The sequence below is a fragment of the Phodopus roborovskii genome, unplaced genomic scaffold (genome assembly GCF_943737965.1).
Source record: "Phodopus roborovskii unplaced genomic scaffold, PHOROB, whole genome shotgun sequence".
NCBI lineage: Eukaryota > Metazoa > Chordata > Mammalia > Rodentia > Cricetidae > Phodopus > Phodopus roborovskii.
In genome coordinates this window covers 8945187-8962887 of record NW_026126416.1, presented here as the reverse complement: position 1 = coordinate 8962887, position 17701 = coordinate 8945187, and the positions used below count along the sequence as shown (strand labels likewise).

The window sequence follows — 17701 nt, the reverse complement described above, 5'->3', positions numbered from 1 at the left end:
TCACTTCACTCTTGACTAAATACCAACTGTGTGACCTTCCAGGTGTGATATTAAATTCTTAGTTTCTATTTGCCATGCTGCCTGAATGTGCCAGGACAGGACAAAGTCCATTTGCATCCATAGTTAAAGACATCTCCGACCCGTGTCTGCTTATCAAGCAGTGCAAAGTTAGGGACGTGCTGCTTGTGAGGCATCAAAGCAGGCTTGGAAACAGGCCTCCTCAGTCACACTGCCACTTGATTTACACAGATATATGGAAAACAAGAGAGAAAAGCTGTCGCACGTCATTTGAGTGAGAATTTCCAACTTCTGCCCCAAGTCCTCTAGCAGTGAAGTTGAGCTGCCTGCATCTTACTGTGGCAGTGGCTCTCCACCTCATGCATCAGGACATAGACCAGCAGGTCTCATGACCCCTCTGGGGATCAAATATCAGATATCCTGCATATCAGATATTTACATTATAATTCATAATAGTGGCAAAATTACAGTCATGGAAGAGCCGCAAGAATAATGTGTGGTGGTGGTCACCACAACATGAGGAACTGAATTGAAGGGTCCCAGCATTAGGAAGGTTGAGGACCACTGCCATAGACATCCATGGATGTAAAAACAGCATCTGGCCAGGGTTTCTTGGGTTCTGATTTTCAGTAATCTGTAAAGTAAGGGGATGAGGTGCAGTGGTGAAGATTTTAGAAAGCTCTTCGGGAAGCTCATAGAAATGCCCACGGCGACTTTAAAACAACACACGAGTCATATGCAGACCATTATATTTATTAAGATACAGCTAACATTCTGCTTTACTGTTTGGGGGAGGGGATCTTTGACTTTAGTTCAATAAGTAGGCACATCATGGCCCGTGTGGCTTTTCACAGTTTTACACTTGAGGGTTATCCTGGCTGGTTTTGTGTGTCAACTTGACACAAGTTAGAGCTAAAGTTATCATAGAGGAAGTAGCCTCAGTTGAGTAAATGCCTCTGTGAGAGACAGCTGTATTGCATTTTCTCAATTAGTGAACAATCGGGGAGGGCCCAGCCCACGGTTGGTTGTGCCATCCCTGGGCTGCTGGTCCTGGTTTCTATATGGTGGGTTGGGCAAGCCAGTAAGAAGCAGCACTCCTCCATGGCCTCTGCGTCAGCTCCTGCCCTGTTTGAGTTCCTATCCTGACTTTCTTTAATGATTCACAACAACAGTACTGAAGTGTAAACCAAATAAACTCCTTTCTCCCAACTTGTTTTTTGATTATGGTGTTTCATTGAAGCGATAGAAACCCTACGACGAGAGTGAATGGTCTCTTGGCCCTGACTCTTTTTGACTTTTTTAATTCCCAAGATTTCATAAGTGTGAGAGTCACCATTCTCCCTCGAGTTTTAAAAACTAGATAAAATTAATATTTAAAGCATTATTGTACAAATTATTTATTGTTTATTTCAACAAGCATACATCCAGCTCATAATTTAGTCATAATACAAATCAAAATTATTTGATCCTCTTCTCTTATCCCCACTTTCCAGTTTTATTCTTTCATTCTAAGTCTCTTATTTCATTTTTCCAAAAAGGCCCAAGTGAAGTTGCCAGAGTGCTTTCACATCTGGGCTGTGTTGCCCCCCCCCCAGGTGGCATTTTTATCTACGTGTGTTAAAGCAGCTTGTGCCAAACACACAAAGGTTAACAGGACTCGAATAACACAGCTTAATGGGGTCAAATCAAGCTGATTCACGATCACTATGGAGAAGAATATTCTCCTGGGGGAAATACTTGTACTGAAAAATCCCATAAACCAAACCACTTGTTTATCTGTCATTCCCACAGAGATAGTAATGTAATTACTCTCGTAATTATCTTCATTAGTGTCAGGCATTATCTACAATTCATTCCTCTGCTCGGAGAGTATGTTTGTTTATTTGCTGATTTTTTCCCCCTCCCCTCTCTGACTTGGCCGAGTTAAGAGTTTTGTATTTGTCAAGCAACGTGCAGACATCTGCGCTGTGTGCCCCTGACATTCTCTCCCCTAAAATAGAGATTGCTGTCTTTCAGCTGCAGAGCTCTTCCGCCCACTCCCTGACATCTGCCCTTCATTACTTGGTTCCCGTGCGACCACGACGACAGATTGTCTATCCTCTGGAAAAGCTTGGCATAAACGCTCCATCAAAGGAGGTCTCCAAGGATCAGGTGGGTAGCAGGGCGGCAGGCAGGGAGGCATGGTGCCAGCTCCCGCGGGCTTGGCAGATGGGGTGGCAGCCCTGTCTTCACCGAGCAGGCTGCTTCTTAATTACAGGGAACCTGGCGCTCATACCCTTACAGGCGGCGCCCTGCAAGGGGGCTCCCCGCAGCCTTGCCCTCAAGTGGTTATTTCACAGTAAGCCTAAAACAGTAGCCACATCCTCCTTCAGAGGATATAGCAGGGACACCCCGTGTGTTGTTGCTGGTTCTTGGACAAATGAGTGGCCTAAAGCCATCCTAACCATTCCCCCAAGCCCAGCGTATTTTTATCTTCTTTCCCTGTCCTCAGAAAAATCCCCCTTTGGATTGATTGTTTGCTTTTAAGTCAGTCAGTGGTCTTCTTGCTGTTAGGACAAAGCCGCCAGAGAAATGTCATGTTGGAGGTGTTAGGTCTTAAGCTGGTTTTGTTTGTTTGTTTCTTTGCTTTAAAAAAAAAAAAATGTTCACATAAAAACTACTGTGGAAATTCAAAATATTCAAAGTGAGTAAGTAATAGGCTTGTTCAGTTTAGCTGCCTTGAGGTAAAAACTAATCCTGGCCAGACAAGAACAGGGTCTGGTACCAGCATGTGAATGTTCATGTATATGAATGCACAGCCATTTTTTTTGTTATTGTTGTAATTTAAATGGAAAATTTGACCAACATGTAGGCTCCCACTATTGTGGGTACTTGGGGTTTATTTAAAAGCAAAATATCTTAGTGGCTAAGATTTGCCCTTCCTGAAAGCTAAAAAACAAAAGACAGTCAAATTAGGCATTTCAAACATTAAGTTGAGGAGCTGTTCCCCAGCATGAGGGGTCTTCTCAGAGGGAAGGTACACATGCTCGCCCCAGCTCAGCTTCATACAGGGTGATGGCTGCCTGCCCCAGCCCAGAGGCTTCATTTCTCTAGAAATGAGGTTGCTTCAAGTCTGGCAGGGTCCTTATACTGATAAAATATCAAAATTTGTTTTCTAACAATTTTAAATTTACATTTGTGGAGAGACCAAAAATGAACAGCAATTTGATTTTATTTATTTATTTTTTTAACTTTTTGTTATGGAAGGTGGTAACAGATACAATCATATAGAACATAGTTTCTTAACTCTCCTTACCACCATGCGATTGGAGGCCTTTCCTTGTTTTTTCAAATATTCAATCTGTCATAGTCTTAACAAAATTAATTCCTGGAAAAACGAGATTTTAAAAAATCCAAGTTTAATTATGTTATTGTTAGATTTTGCAGACATAGAATTACTCTAGAAGCTTCCATGTGCTTAGTTCTTCATAGATCATTTCACACATGACCTTGAGGAGCTTGGAAATCTGAAGGGGCCTTGGAGTCAGCAGAGAACACACCCAGATACCAATTTCTCAGCACAAAGGAGATCTTATTACCCTTGAGGGAACACATTTGGAGATGGGGACTCCCGCCTCTGGACAGGCCAAAGACAGCAGTGGGTGGCTCTTCAGGAGTGGTTTCTAAGGAGAAAGGGGGAAGTCTATGTTAGTCTATGTTAGTCAGTACAGCCAAGTAATGAATTTTGATTACTGGACTTTACTGTTTTGAGGACTGGGCCTTGGTGACCAGCCTCAGGAATGAGGTAGGCATAAGGAAGTGGCCAGATGAGGGAATGGACCTGGGTGGCTAGCTGACTTTAGGAATATAATCTAATGGTTTAGCCAAGGAGAGGAAAGGGGGAAGGGAAGACCTGCCCACGCCATGTTTGCAATGTTTGGGGCCTGTTGGAGAGTTCTTAAACATCTCCATGTACATGGCACCTGGGGATTTCCTGTTCTTGGCCTATTGGTATCTTCCTTCCCCTCACACACTTCCCCTTCCTCCATTATCATCTTGAAGCAAACAGCATGTAGACTACCATAGCATGTAGTCTATGGGAATATTCTTAATGTCAGGGTCTACTGTGCTGTGAAGGTGGTCTGTCCCATTGGGACATACTGGAACCAGACAAACACTTGGTGCAAAGATTACATTTTAGGGTCAGAGAAAGTGGCTACATGCTGTGTCTGTCCCTGAAACAGCTTCCATAATTCTGATTAGAAGGGGGACGGGCGATCTAACCATTCGAAGCATGTGTATCAGATCCTGTAAAGATGACATATGCCGTACCTTTAAAGCAACCATTTCATATAGACAGGGCCAGACCAAGAGAATGCCTTTTGCATTAATGGGGTTCCCATGACTTCAGCCGGCACTTTCATGGAATGAGTGGGGGATTTCAAGCTGTCAGGGAGGCAAACAGAGATGCTGCATGGAGCATGAACATGTTGTTCCAAGCATGGAAGACACTTCTACCTGCCTGTCCTCTACCTGCATCTGGGAACCTCTGGAATTGGGCCATGTTATGATGACCTGGAGCTCCAGGTGGAGAGGAAACGTTTTGTTTCATTACAAATGATCCTAGCATTACTTCTGAGGTTGGCATGACTTGAAATTATTGCTTACATTTAATAACCTTTTCCCCTGCTCATATCAGGGTGCATGGCTCCTTTTCCTTCTAGAGCCCTGGCATGTCTTGAGGCACAGTGGAGACTGACAGTTTAAACCTGGGGTCCAGGAAGAAAAGCCCTCAGTGGGCCAGTGAGAAAATCGATGAGCAGATGCTTGCTTGCTGTAGAGTGCTGTGGTGTTTATGGTGCTGGTGAATTCTGACTGTCCAGGAAGCGCTTCGACCACTACTGGCCACATCCAATCTTGACATGCACTTTAGTAAGATTAAGATTTACTAAGGGGTTGGGGCAGTGGGTTGGTGGCATTACCCTGCCTGGAGATAGATTATCAGCTTTGTATAAAATGAACAGGTGTGAGGGTTTCAAGATGGATAAATAATGTCTGGGCTGGGGACACAGCTCAGGGGAAGAGCAGTGTGAAAGGCCTTCTCTTTGATCCTCCCACTTCCACAAACAAAACATACAGCAGCCATTCTAAACAAAAAAGGTAACAATTTTGAAAATGTAAAGGCCCTATTCAAAGGATTGGCAACATTGTAACCTACACAGAACAGACCTAAATAATCAAAACTTGAGGTGCTGATTTCTACCATTTGAAGTTGTATATTTCTTTTTAAAAACAGTTTAGAAGAGTTCGGCATTTTAAACAACTGTCTGAGACAACTTGGGTTGTTTGGGGAGTAATTTCAATGTGGTTTGAGTACACTCCTGTCTGAGGAGAGCGATAGAATTCCCATGGTTGAATAATGCAGACCCATTTCTCTCCAGCCACTTGCTTTTCATGCCTTTACCCTGCTTAGTGCATCTCTGAGTGGACATCCCCTGGCTTTCACCGAGGAAGCCGATCTTCAAGGGGACAGATCACTTCAGGCATGAGTAATGGGATAGACCACATTTCATCTCAGTAGGGTTGCCAATTTGGATCTGACACAAGGCAGCGTGATTGAGATTCAACACTGCACGGCAAGTCACAGGAAAGCACCCAAGTGCATTCATCTTCACCATACCTTCTAGAAGTTGGCTTCCAAGATTCACAGGATTATCTCTACAACTGAGCAATAGGAATTCATGGAGAAGAGAGAAGGCATTGCCTAGTCGAAATCATAATCTGCACAATAGGCCTGGAAGCTTCTTATTCAGTTTGAACAAACCGTCTCAGCCTATGCATTTGTGTTATGAGTTATCATCATGGGAACTTTTTACTAAGTGTGTCATCATAGCTCACTATCATGAGTACTGTGACCCTGAGAAATACTCAGTTTGCCTGAATTCTTTGTGCAGACAAACAGAAGTTTGGAGCGAGTCGCCTTTCTCTCACTTCCGAGGTCTGTGGTGAGGAGATTTTTTTCCCTCTCTCTCTCCTGCCTGCATCCTAGAGGGATTTTGAGTTGACTGTGTTAACTGTCAATCCTCTTGGGGAAACTGCCAGTATTTTTGCAGTGTATATTGCAGAACATTTATTTTATGGTTTTTGTTGTTGTTGGTTTTCCTTTTTTCTTTTTCTTTTGCCTGTTAGGCTATTTTGCCTGTATATATGTCTGTACACCATTTGCATGCAGTATCTACAGAAGGCAGAAGAGAGTGCTAGATCCCCTGGAACTGGAGTACAAACAGTTGTGAGCCTCCATGTGGATGCTGGGGGACTGAACCCAGGTCTTCTGGGAGAGCCATCTCCCCTGCCCCTTACTTACAGAAGGGATAGTAAGAGCTGGGACTCACTCTAGGATTGGACCTGTAGAATTTCTGTGTTATCTGTACTTTGTGTCCCAGGTACTGCTTCCTCTTAGGGTATTAAATGACAAGCATTTATAATGCTCAACTCCAGAAATTCACCTTCAGATCCGCTATCTTTCTTTATTAGTCACAAAAGTTCTTAATGGTCTATTCTGATCATAATTTTATTCTTCACCTTGATTTATGGTGGTCACAGAATGAGTACACCATCTCCATCTCCATCCCCTCATGAGAAAGCACACGTTCTGAGTGATCAGCCCTGATGCTTTTGTTTGTGTTTTCTTTTTTTTTTTCCCCTTGATTATTAATGGCAGTCTACTGAAATCTGGACTGACTTCTGTTTGTATTCTCTGCATTTGTTTTCTCCATATCTCCCTTTGTCCTTCCACAAGAAAAAATGGCAGTGTTTCTATTGCTCCCACCCCCACCCCCCAGAGCTAAATGTTGGCCCGCCCTTTCCTGGTATGTGATCTCAGGAAGATGTCACTGGCTGGCATTCAGTTACCCTTTGAATTGCCCCTTTTCATCTGGGCTGTTCTTCCCCAGTCCAGCTATAATTACCATCTGATGGACGGTTACTGGATCCTGTTGCCCTTGGGCATCTGCTGCCTTGGGAAATTGCATTATTCTCCCAGCACCTGCTAGGTTTTCCCCAGCATAATTGTTTCCCAGTCCCTTCCTTAAACCTGGTAACGGTCACTGACAGTAGTCAGCCGACCCTTGATTGCAGTATGTAGTGTGTTTGTTTGTCTTTTTAAACAAACAAACCCAAATCCACAGTTCTCTAGTCTCTCCTTGGAAAATGACTCTAAATATGCAAACTCACGTTTTTCAGCATCATCTATGCACTGATCACTGTTACTACCACCATGATGATATTTCCTTGGCATGAAATTAGCCCACTTCTAGTTTGCCTTTTCAGCCCAGCTCTCAGCAACACATTTCCTTTGAATGGTTGTGAGCCCTTTCCTCTGGGATTTATAGAGGTTTATATAGGTTCCCCCACAGGATCCCTCTTTTCCTCAAATAATATACCTTCTATGTCATGTTCCCTAATTCTCTGACACTACCTAGTTAAATATAAAGTGTGCAGACATCAGGATGGCACGTGAACTGGTGTTTTTGTCCTCATGACTGTCACCAATCTTTTCTCTTAGAAAGTGACAGCAGCTGGCTAAAGGCTTTGTGTGAACCATCTTATCATTGTGACATCAGCACTTACTGCTGTGACCATCTTCCGTGGGTGTGACTTGTTCAAAGGCTAGTTTATTGACAGTCCTTCCAGACAGGCAGTTGATTGCCCTAACTCTTACTCTTATCCATGACTTGTAGACTTTATTAACTAACATCTAAATCCGATATCGTGACCATTCTAGGAAAGTGCACACAGAGAAGAAAGACGGCTTAACACTGCTCTTTTTAAGTCTCTCATATCTGTGACACCAGCCACTTCACCAAACCATAACCCACAAACTTTCCAGAACTAACCTGTAGACAGTATCTGCTCTTAGTGTCACTCCTGTACCAGCCAGATCCTCAAGCATCTGGGTACAGTTGCTGCGCTAGGCTGTTATGAGACGCCAGTAGATTGAGGATGTCTATAATTCTGTCTATGTTCTATCAGCATGCTGTTACAAGCCTTCCAGAATTATAGTGGCAGCTGCTGTGAAAAGCAGAAAAATATGATCCCATATGGTGGTTACATTACAGGCTTCTCAAGATTCAGCTGTATATTGAATGGGGCTCAGCCGTGTTCTCAGCCTATCATGGGGGTGCCTGGTAACCAGTTTACTTGGGGTGCTCGCAGCACATCTGGCAAGTGCTGGTGATATTTAGGAGATGGGCTGTGAGACAATAGCAAAATGATGAGAATAAGTTGTGAAACTGACTTAAGTATCTCAGTAGTATCATCAACCAGAGCCAAATCTTATCCTTATTTTGTAGAGTAAATGGTGCAGGACATTCTCCCTTCAACAAAACTTTAGTGGCATATAAATAATAAAGTTTAGGAAACAGAAAGTAGATCTGAGTACTCTCTCTCTCTCTCTCTCTCTCTCTCTCTCTCTCTCTCTCACACACCCCATTGGTTATTTTCCCAGTTGCTATGAAAATACCTATGATAAACAACTTAAGAAGGTTGTTTTGTTTGCTTCTTTTTGGTTATTTTGGTCACAGTTCCATTGTGGTGGGGGAAGTCACAGCCAGAGGAACTGAGGGTAGCTGGTTACTTTGCACATGCAGCCAAGAAGCAAGAATAATGAATGCTTGTGTTTAGCATACTTTCTCCTTTTTATTCAGTCCAAAAGCCAAGCCAAGGGAATGGTGTTGCCCAGAGTGAGCAGGCCTTCCCACCTGAATTAACCTAATCAAGAAAGACCCACGTGGGTATGTCCAGAGGTCCATCTCCCAGGTGATTTTAGATCTCACCACACTGATAACTGAGATCAATCAGTGACTTAGTATATTCATGATGTGGTGAAACCATCACTACTGCCTACATGTTTAATATTTTCTTTCTTATCCTTGCTTCCTACTCTGAGTCTTCAACAACCACAGATCTACTTTCTGTCTCTTGTACTTGCCTATTCTGGACACTTCATACCACATGTGGCATTTTGTGACCAGCTTTCAATTAGCCTTTTCTCAGAACACTACCCATGTGGTAGTGTTTGTCTGTACTTTATTCCTTTTTATTGCTAAATATAATATTGTGTGTATAATGACACATCCTATTTAATCTCCAGTTGTAAATCTGAATTGCATCCATCTTTTGGTTGTTGTGAATAATTATGCTATGGAAATTCACATTCTTCCCCCCCCCCCACTTCTCTCTCTATCTCGTGTGTGTGTGTGTGTGTGTGTGTGTGTGTGTGTGTGTTCCTATTTCTTTTGACTGTACATCCTAGACTGTTTATCCTAGAAATTGCTGGGTCTTCCAGAGACTGGTTCATTTAGCAATCTCACCTTTTTAGATTAGATCGAGTACTCTGGCCACTAAACGGTAAAGTGCTGTTCACTTTAGGGCCAGTGATAGGGAGTGCACCTGATGGTACTCCGAGAAAGCTTCATATGTACACAGAGACTATGCTGCTCCTTTTTTTTTTTTTTTTTTAAGCAGCGATGTTGTAAGTACAGTTTCTTCTGCTCTTTCCTGTCCCACTCACCCAGACACACAGGCTTCCTTTGGTCCTGAAGCAGTGTTTAGGGCAGACTGCACTGCAGATGCCCATCTGAGCCCAAGAGGGAGACAGAGAGGACCCCTGTCTCTAAGCTGCCTGTGAGCCCTTTGCTCCAGTCCATCCCTAGTGGTGGTATTGCCTTTAAAAAGAGTTGTCAAGTTTTCCAGCAGGAAGCCCCACCCCTGACCCTGAAGGCTTTCCTGGATGCTGATTGGGTTCTTGTCAGAACCCCTATATTGTGAGAGAGGCCATCCTGTGTCCCACAGAGCTAGTATGAGTAATACAGAGGTGGGGGGCATCAGTTGCTTGTCACAGAGTAATGGAAGGCTGCAGATAAGAGAGGCTGCAGTGGTCCCATGTTCTCAGGCTGGAGCTGCTCTTCATGGACCAATGGCTTGTTTAAAGTGTTTGCCTTCAGGGTGGAAAAGATCGGCAATGCCAACAGGTAGTGTGGCTGTGGGTATTTTAAAATACTTGGTACAGTAACATGGCAAAGGGGATGATTAGAGCTACAGATACTGGCTAGAGAAGTTATATTTCTCCTTGATTAAAAATAAAATATCACAAAACCAGCACAGGTTTATGGTAGAAAAAAATTAGACAAAATCAGCACCATATTCACCTTTCCTGTAGATAGGCCAGCTTTGTAAATATTGTGGTGTTTAGGGACCAAGAGCTTAATCGGTAAGTGCTTGCATGCAGGCATGAGAACCTTAGTTCAATCCTCAGAGACCCCACAAAATAAAGCCAAGTGTGATGTTGTGCGCTTCTCTGGCCCACGAGTCTAGATTATTTGTTGAGTCTCAGGTTCCAGTTGGGGAAAAGTCTGTTTTCCGAAAACAAGTTGAAATGGTACCACAGGACTGACAACTGAGGCTGACATGTGGCTTCCACATACACATGTGCTCATTCTCCCTCGCCTTTGTAAATATGCACACACACACACACACACCACCACCACCACCACTATGTGTGTGTACTCGTGAGCTCGTGTGTGTGTGTGTGTGTGTGTGTGTGTGTGTGTGTGTGTGTGTGTGTGTGGTTAGCTCATTTTCATTGACAAAAAGCCCCAGTGAGTGTGATGTGTCTGTGCTTTGAAAGTCACCTTTTCCCTCCGCAATCTCTCGTGGCTATCTTCCTGTACCACCTCTTAGTCTTATGTCATCTTGGCAGTCCTCCATTGGTGGGAACTGATCCTGCTCCTGATGGAGGAACACTGCTCCCTCCACAGGATCCTTCACGCCATGCTTCTATTAGGTTATCTCACCTCACATGAGTTTGAGCAGGAAACCTGAGGTGAGGGGAGTTGGGGACTGAAGTGAGGCGGGAGCCCTCGGGACTGGGGGGACCATCGCAAGGCCACTTGGCCCTGTTTCCTGTTGACTATGAGAGTTTTCTTCTGTACCCGGACACACAGTGGGCAAGTCTGTGATTTTTCTGGTCAATTTTAGCTCATTAAAGCTCTGTGGGCCACTTCAACTCACAACACATGATCATAATTCTATAAAATGTCCAATCTTGTCTTATGTAATGACAGAAACTCAATTTCCATGCAAAGGTCAGCCAGCCTCCCTACCCTGCTGCTGAAGCCAGAGACCAGGAGGCTCCCCTGTTTTACCAGGCCCCTCCCACTTCAACATTTAAATGGCAGTTTTATTATTGTTGCTTTTTTAAAGCCTGTCAGCTTCTTCTTCTTTAGGAATTTAGGAATATTGCTGACCTTTCTGAAAATGGACCCAGGAAAGGGAGGAGTTGGAGACATCCAAGCCTGCTCTCCACGTGTCCTGCCCTAGGACAGTCCCAGCTATATGGGGTGGGACTCCTGTCCCCATGGAGTGTTAGTGAGATTTCTTCAGAGACCCCTCCAGCACTGGGGCCAGCACACAGGGATTCCCAGGCAGTGAGTGTACTGGCACCCAGGCCATCTCTGCTCCTTTATGTGGTCCTTCCATTAAGGACTTAGATCAAGGCTCATTCTTCTGGGGACTGGCAGATCCCTCTGGGTGTTTTCCCTACATGGTCCTTGGGTGAGGCTCTAGAATGCTTTCTGTAATCTGAGGCTAAAATCAGGGCCATCTCACCTCTCCTCTACTTGATGGGGGCTGGGGCCTCTGGACATAGAGCAAGGAACTCTCCAGAAGGGCCATCCCATCTCTCTTCTGCATGATGGGGCCTGGGGTTTCCGGACTTAGAACAAGGAACAAGGAACTCTCCAGAAAACCAGAAAGATATGTGTGTGTGTGTGTGTGTGTGTGTGTGTGTGTGTGTGTTTGTCCATCCTTCCTTCGAAAGTTTTTAAAAAGATATATTTAAAAAAAAAACATATATGTATGTGTGAGTATGTGTCACATGTGTGCACATGCCTGCAGAGGCTAGAGTAGAGCACTGGTGTCTCTAGAACTGGACTTAGGAGCAGTTGTGAGTCATCTGATGTAGGTGCTACCATCTCAAGCTCTTGAGAGTAGCAAGTGCTCTTAACTGCCGAGGCATGTCTCCAGAACCATCCTCTGTCTCACACCATAGCTAAAGCTGGCCTGTATCTCACTATGTAAACCAGACTGGGCTCAAAGTCATGGCAATCCGCCTGCCTCAGCTTCCTTTCCTCCTCCCAAGTATTACAACCACTATGTTCTCTGTCACTCAGGGCTAGTGGTGGCACCCAGAGCCTCACACATTTGCCAGGTTCTCACAACACCCTCCCTGCCCTGATTCTGAGTTGGGTGGAGGGGTGGTTCTGAGGGATAAGCTGCTGTGCTCAAGCTTCAGTGACCTCACTTGACATCTCTGGGATGCTATACTGAGTCTGGGACCGATGGCTCATCATTGAGAGCAGTTCCCTTACATTTTAAGCTTTTAAGCCCTATTTTTATTAACAAAGTTACTATGTCCACCTTCACTGCATTGGAACACATTTGAGAGAATTTCTTTTGGGTAAATTGCAGGAAATGATATTAATATATCATAGGGGAAGCTACCATTTTTTAAATGAAAAGTCATTTTGTGACTGAAGATGAAAACTTGTCATTCCTGACTTGGAGGGCAAAGTCCCCTGGTGAGCGGGATGTTTTATGTGTGTAAACCATCACTACTGGAAGAATGCTCTCTTTCAATATCAGACAGAGATTTTTAGGGCAGGTGACATCATGAGAAGTCTTCCATCTTCCAATTTCTAACTCAACAGCCCCTGAGGGTTGGCCCACCCAGAATCAAACCATTTTATATCTGTAGACATACCTATTTTAAAGTATAATACATCTCACTGTTAGGGTTTAATGGAAGTTTGCATGTTGTAACTTGCTAGTAAGTTCTCGTTGGGGAAAAAAAGAGGAAAGTGTAAAGGGCAACAAAAAAGAAACAAAGCCCCTCAGAAGGCAGACAGGCTTTAAAAGAAAAAAGCCCCTCAGAAGGTGGATAGGCTTATGGTGGAATCGAGCTCAGGGGGTTAGAAGTCTTCCACAGCTCAGTGGTTTCCATGAAAGCAGTCGGAGTTTACACATTATCGTTATTGACATGCTCACCAAACCCGAGGGTAAATAGTATCTGAGCATCACAGGCAGAAGGTTAAATGGGCCCTGGGAAGGGCCTGAAACATGGTCCCCAATCTAGGACTGCCTAGGCTGATTAAGGAATCATGGCTCACCTTCTACCAGGTGTCTCCTCATTAGAGACAGGGCTTGCAGCTCTCAGGCTGCCACCATTCTCCAGAACCGAGGCTCTCATCACCACCTTAATTACACCTCAGACCATGGTTTCCTCGAGATAGTGGATGCCGCGATTGTTACTATCACCACCCTGAGAAGAAAACAAAAGAGACCACGTGAAACAGGCCTGGGGGAACAGAATAAACATGGTATGGAAATAACATAGGAGCCATAAACGGTTTTTATTGCTTCTTGTTGGACTATTGAGCATGACTTGGCCATAGCACAGCAGACAAGCGCCACACCCATCCAAGTGAAACTTGGAGTAATAAACTGAAATCACACACTGCCATTGCTCCCACTTCCTGGGCCACTTGAGCCCTGCTGCATGTCATTTGGTGCATTAACATGATCACCATGGTAGCCAGCTGCTGTGTGTCTATCCAGAAGGAGCTGCTTCTCGGCAACGAGCAACAGGCAGCACCCTGTGGCCATCTTAGCAAAGTTCCACTCACCGAACCCACCCTCGTTCCATCGCTATTTACCGATCCCCAGGCTGGTGCTTCCATGGAGCCAGAGTGAATGGCTGCTTTCAAAATGGAATCGGGAATCTTCTGTCACTGGCCAGCAATTAACAGGTCATAAGCATGGTATGATAGCCCCACAGAGGTATATTCTATAGACAGATAGGACTAATCCCCATACACTATTTGTGCACCCTTGTTAGTAAAACTAAGGTTATGTGCCCACCACACCCCTTCTGAGACTTCAGTGGCTCATTGCTCCTCCCATCATGCCACCAAGAAGATGGGCCGACAGAGACAGATGTTATGCCCTAGCCTCATTTTTTTCCGTCTCTGTCTCTCTCAGCACACAAACACCATCACCATCCAAACTCGGCCCTCGAGGAGTGTTCATGTCCTCCCTGTAACGTGCATCTCTGTGTCATCCCTGCCCAGAGTGTAATGGCGTGGAATTCTGTGACCTGCCACCCTCATTCGAGTTCTCCCAGGGCCAGGTTGCTCCAGCACAAGCCACCTGGGTTTGTCCCTTTCTGAGCCTCCATGACCTGTTTGTTGTCCTCACCTCTGATCTATACTCTACCTGGTACCTGCCCTCGATATCAGAGGGAAACCTGTGCCACCTGCCACCCCCCAGCACACTTCGACTGGAGTTCCACATGCCCTGCCTGCACAGACTCTTTTCCCTACACAGTGGTCCCTGTAGGAGACTGAGAATTGGGAAATTCATTGATATCATCCACCTTTCACTGTGCATTGTGTGTTGACTGAATGGTGGTTCCTGTTCTGTGAACTGGTGCTACGACCCTAAAACTCTAGCAAGTCCCTTATACCTGGGGCATGTGTCCAGTGGGGAGGTAAGCAGGAAATCGACATTTGTGTGTTCATACGGCTTGTCAGAAGCACCAGGTGCATAAGAAGAAAGCCAAGGGGAGTGGGGGCACTGTATGGTAAATCACCACCCAAATCCGAAGATTCAGGAAGCTGAGACAGGGGGATTACACCTCAAATCAGCCTGGCCTACACAGAGAGGCTCTGTTGCAACAAACAAATAAACAAAAACACCAAACAAACAAAACCCTCAAGCGCCCACACACACAAACACACACCTCTGCTAATGGTCACTTCAAAAGGGACTGCACTCTTGGGGCAGACATAGGGGTCACAGCTTGAAGGAACAGATGCAGCTCTTCCTGCTGACCCCTCACCCAGGCACATTCCCTCACACCTCATCCATGCAACGCCAACGCTTTGGACTTTGATTTCATGATTATTTTTAAAATAATTTCATTCACAAAACTTAGCAGATCCAATAATTCCAATGCATCATCTTCTCCATGTGTTTTTGTATGTCTGTGAGGTGTGTGTGTACACACGCATGGGAGAATGTATGTGCACCTCTGTGTGCATGTCTTGGAAGCCAAGAAATTGTCTTCCTCAGTTTCTCCCCACCTTATTCATTTGTTTATTTATTTTTCATGTATGTGAGTTGTTTTGTTGTTGTTGTTGTTGTTGTTTTGGGGTTTTTTTCTTTTGCATGTATGTCTGTGTACCATGTGCATGCCTGATGTCCACAGAAACCAGAAAAAAGCATCAGATCCCCTGGGACTGAAGTGATATGTAGATGTGAGCTATGTGTGGGTCCTAGGAATTGAACCCCAGTCCTCTGGAAGAATACTCTTAAATTCTGACCAATCCATCCAATCCCTCTACCTTATTATTGAGACATAGACTCTCACACTAAATCTGAAGCTTGCCAATTCAGCCAGACTGGCTGACCACAAGCAGCTAGAATCCCCGTCTCTACTCCCAGCCCTAGATTTACAGGTTCCTTCTGTCATGTCTGACTTTTTACGTGGGTTCTAGTTTCTAGTGATACAAACTCAGGTCCTTGTGTTTGTATAGCATGCACCTTACCCACTGAGGTATCTCCAAGTCCTTCTAATACATTCTCAAAGCAAATTCCACCATTCTTCTTAGCCCTCCACAGCTTGCTCAAAGTATAGCTAGTCCCATGTATATATAGATATATAGATATGATCATAAGACCCCTTGAAAGTATTTTTTAAACAGTAGGCAGGGCTGGTGGATTAGGCCAATTGGCTTAGATAAGAATTTAAATTTTCAGGTGTTCAGATACTTGGGAAAGCATAAATATCTTATCTCCATGGCAATTGGCTGCCTAGGAATTCCTAGGGAGGATATTGTATCTGCTGAAGAAAAGAAAATTGACAAAGTAACTGCCATTTTGAAGGCTCTACTTGACAGATGTGCAGAGTATAGAAATCTATGTATTATTGAATAATTCTTTTTAATATGCCTAAGAATAAGCAGTTTGTAAGCCTGTTTACATTCTCACCATCTGGGTGCATTCTGTCACCCATCTGTTTCGTGTAATTATGTAATTATCAATATAAGGAAAGAATAGGTGATATAATTACCAAGAAAAACTGGTCCACACTGAAGAGAAAAAGTGGCATGCATCTTGCATCTGCTGAATGGCTTTTTGTTTCTTGCTCCTCATTGTTAACTGTTCTCCCCCCCACACCCAAACACACACACACACACACACACACACACACACACACACACACCCTTCAGGAGACTTGTTTTTCATGGTGTGTGAGTCATTCTATCTCTCTCTCTCTCTCTCTCACACACACACACATACACACAGAGGGGGAGAGAGAGAGAGAGAGAGAGAGAGAGAGAGAGAGAGAGAGAGAGAGAGAGAGAGCAGACTTTAAAAGCCCTTGGGGGAATGAGCGCCACTATGAAGGACACGTCAGAAGTCTTCTTGGTGTTGCGTGTGATTCTTTCCCACTGGAATAGACCTGATAGTCATTTCCAGAAAATATAGCATGAACAGCTAGAGGTCTAGGAAAGTTGTAAATTAATTAGTGACAGATGGGAGGTAGGGTGAGTGTGTGGCCTCTCTCATGGAACATTTGTTAGAAAACTGCTTTGGAAAAAAAAATTCCCATACTTACTGCTTTTGTTTTAATGGCAAGGCTTAAGCAGTATATGCCGTTTTAAAATAGGCCAAAGAGTCCCAGTGGATTGAGTTAACTTCTGCATAATGTCTCTAAAGTTCACCCTTTCTTTGTGTCATGGAGACTTGTGGGTACATGCATGGAACTCAGACCACTTGGCAACACAAGAAGGCCTCTTCCCTCAGTACTAAAGACAGCTGTGGAGGTATAGTCGCCACCCAACTCTAAGTATCTTCCTCCTGGCTTGGAGCCTGCAGTAGGTTGGTAGGTAGGTATAAATTCATGGGAGAGCATATTGATCTCCCCATTCCTGTGACTCCCACTCTGATTCCAGTCCAGCAAATGATGGACTCGTCACAGAGGCTGCCCAACAGCACAGGGAGCCTGTGCTGCAGATACAGTCTTGACCAGATCTTATATTTCAACCCCAAGACACAGAAGAGGGGATCAGGCTCTAGTTCCATTTAAATGGCAGTCGCTATTCAAGGTAGAGGCAGAAAGTCTCAAATTTTCCTCCACTAATTTGAAGTTCGTTCAGGAATAGGACTCAAATCCCAGTTTCCTGCTGGGTTTTCCAGAACATCCTTCGATGATTTCCGACTGGGGGATGGGGGGTGGGGGTGGGGTGGGGTGAGGGTAGAGTCTACCTTCCAGAGTGTTCCCACCCGCTCCCGTTTTCCGTTGCATGTCTGATGGGTGATGGGAAAGATGAGGAAAATCCATGCGTTGCAATCCCATGAAATTATGTAGACTTTTACAGTAATATCACTCACTGAGAACTTACGCCTTCACAAGGCAGAATCGAAGTCTCCTATGAAATCATTTCTTTATTTGAACCCAGACCAGACTGTCTGTCCATCTGTCATCTGTCTGTCTTCTCTCTCCAGGCCAATGCTTCACACTCACAGTATCTTCTTTCTTTGAGAGTTCTACGTGTTGAGATTGGGTTAAGATTTCATTCTA

General features: G+C 44.5%; 1 protein-coding gene across 1 annotated transcript in view; it reads left to right on the top strand.

The window, feature by feature from the left end:
• Positions 1-17701, top strand: part of Cfap61 (cilia and flagella associated protein 61) — a 266015-nt gene that overhangs the window by 105668 nt on the left and 142646 nt on the right. Inside the window, exon 16 of the mRNA XM_051183146.1 lies at positions 2035-2169. Within this exon, the coding sequence (XP_051039103.1) occupies positions 2035-2169 (135 nt within the window). The remainder of the gene's footprint in view (positions 1-2034; positions 2170-17701) is intronic.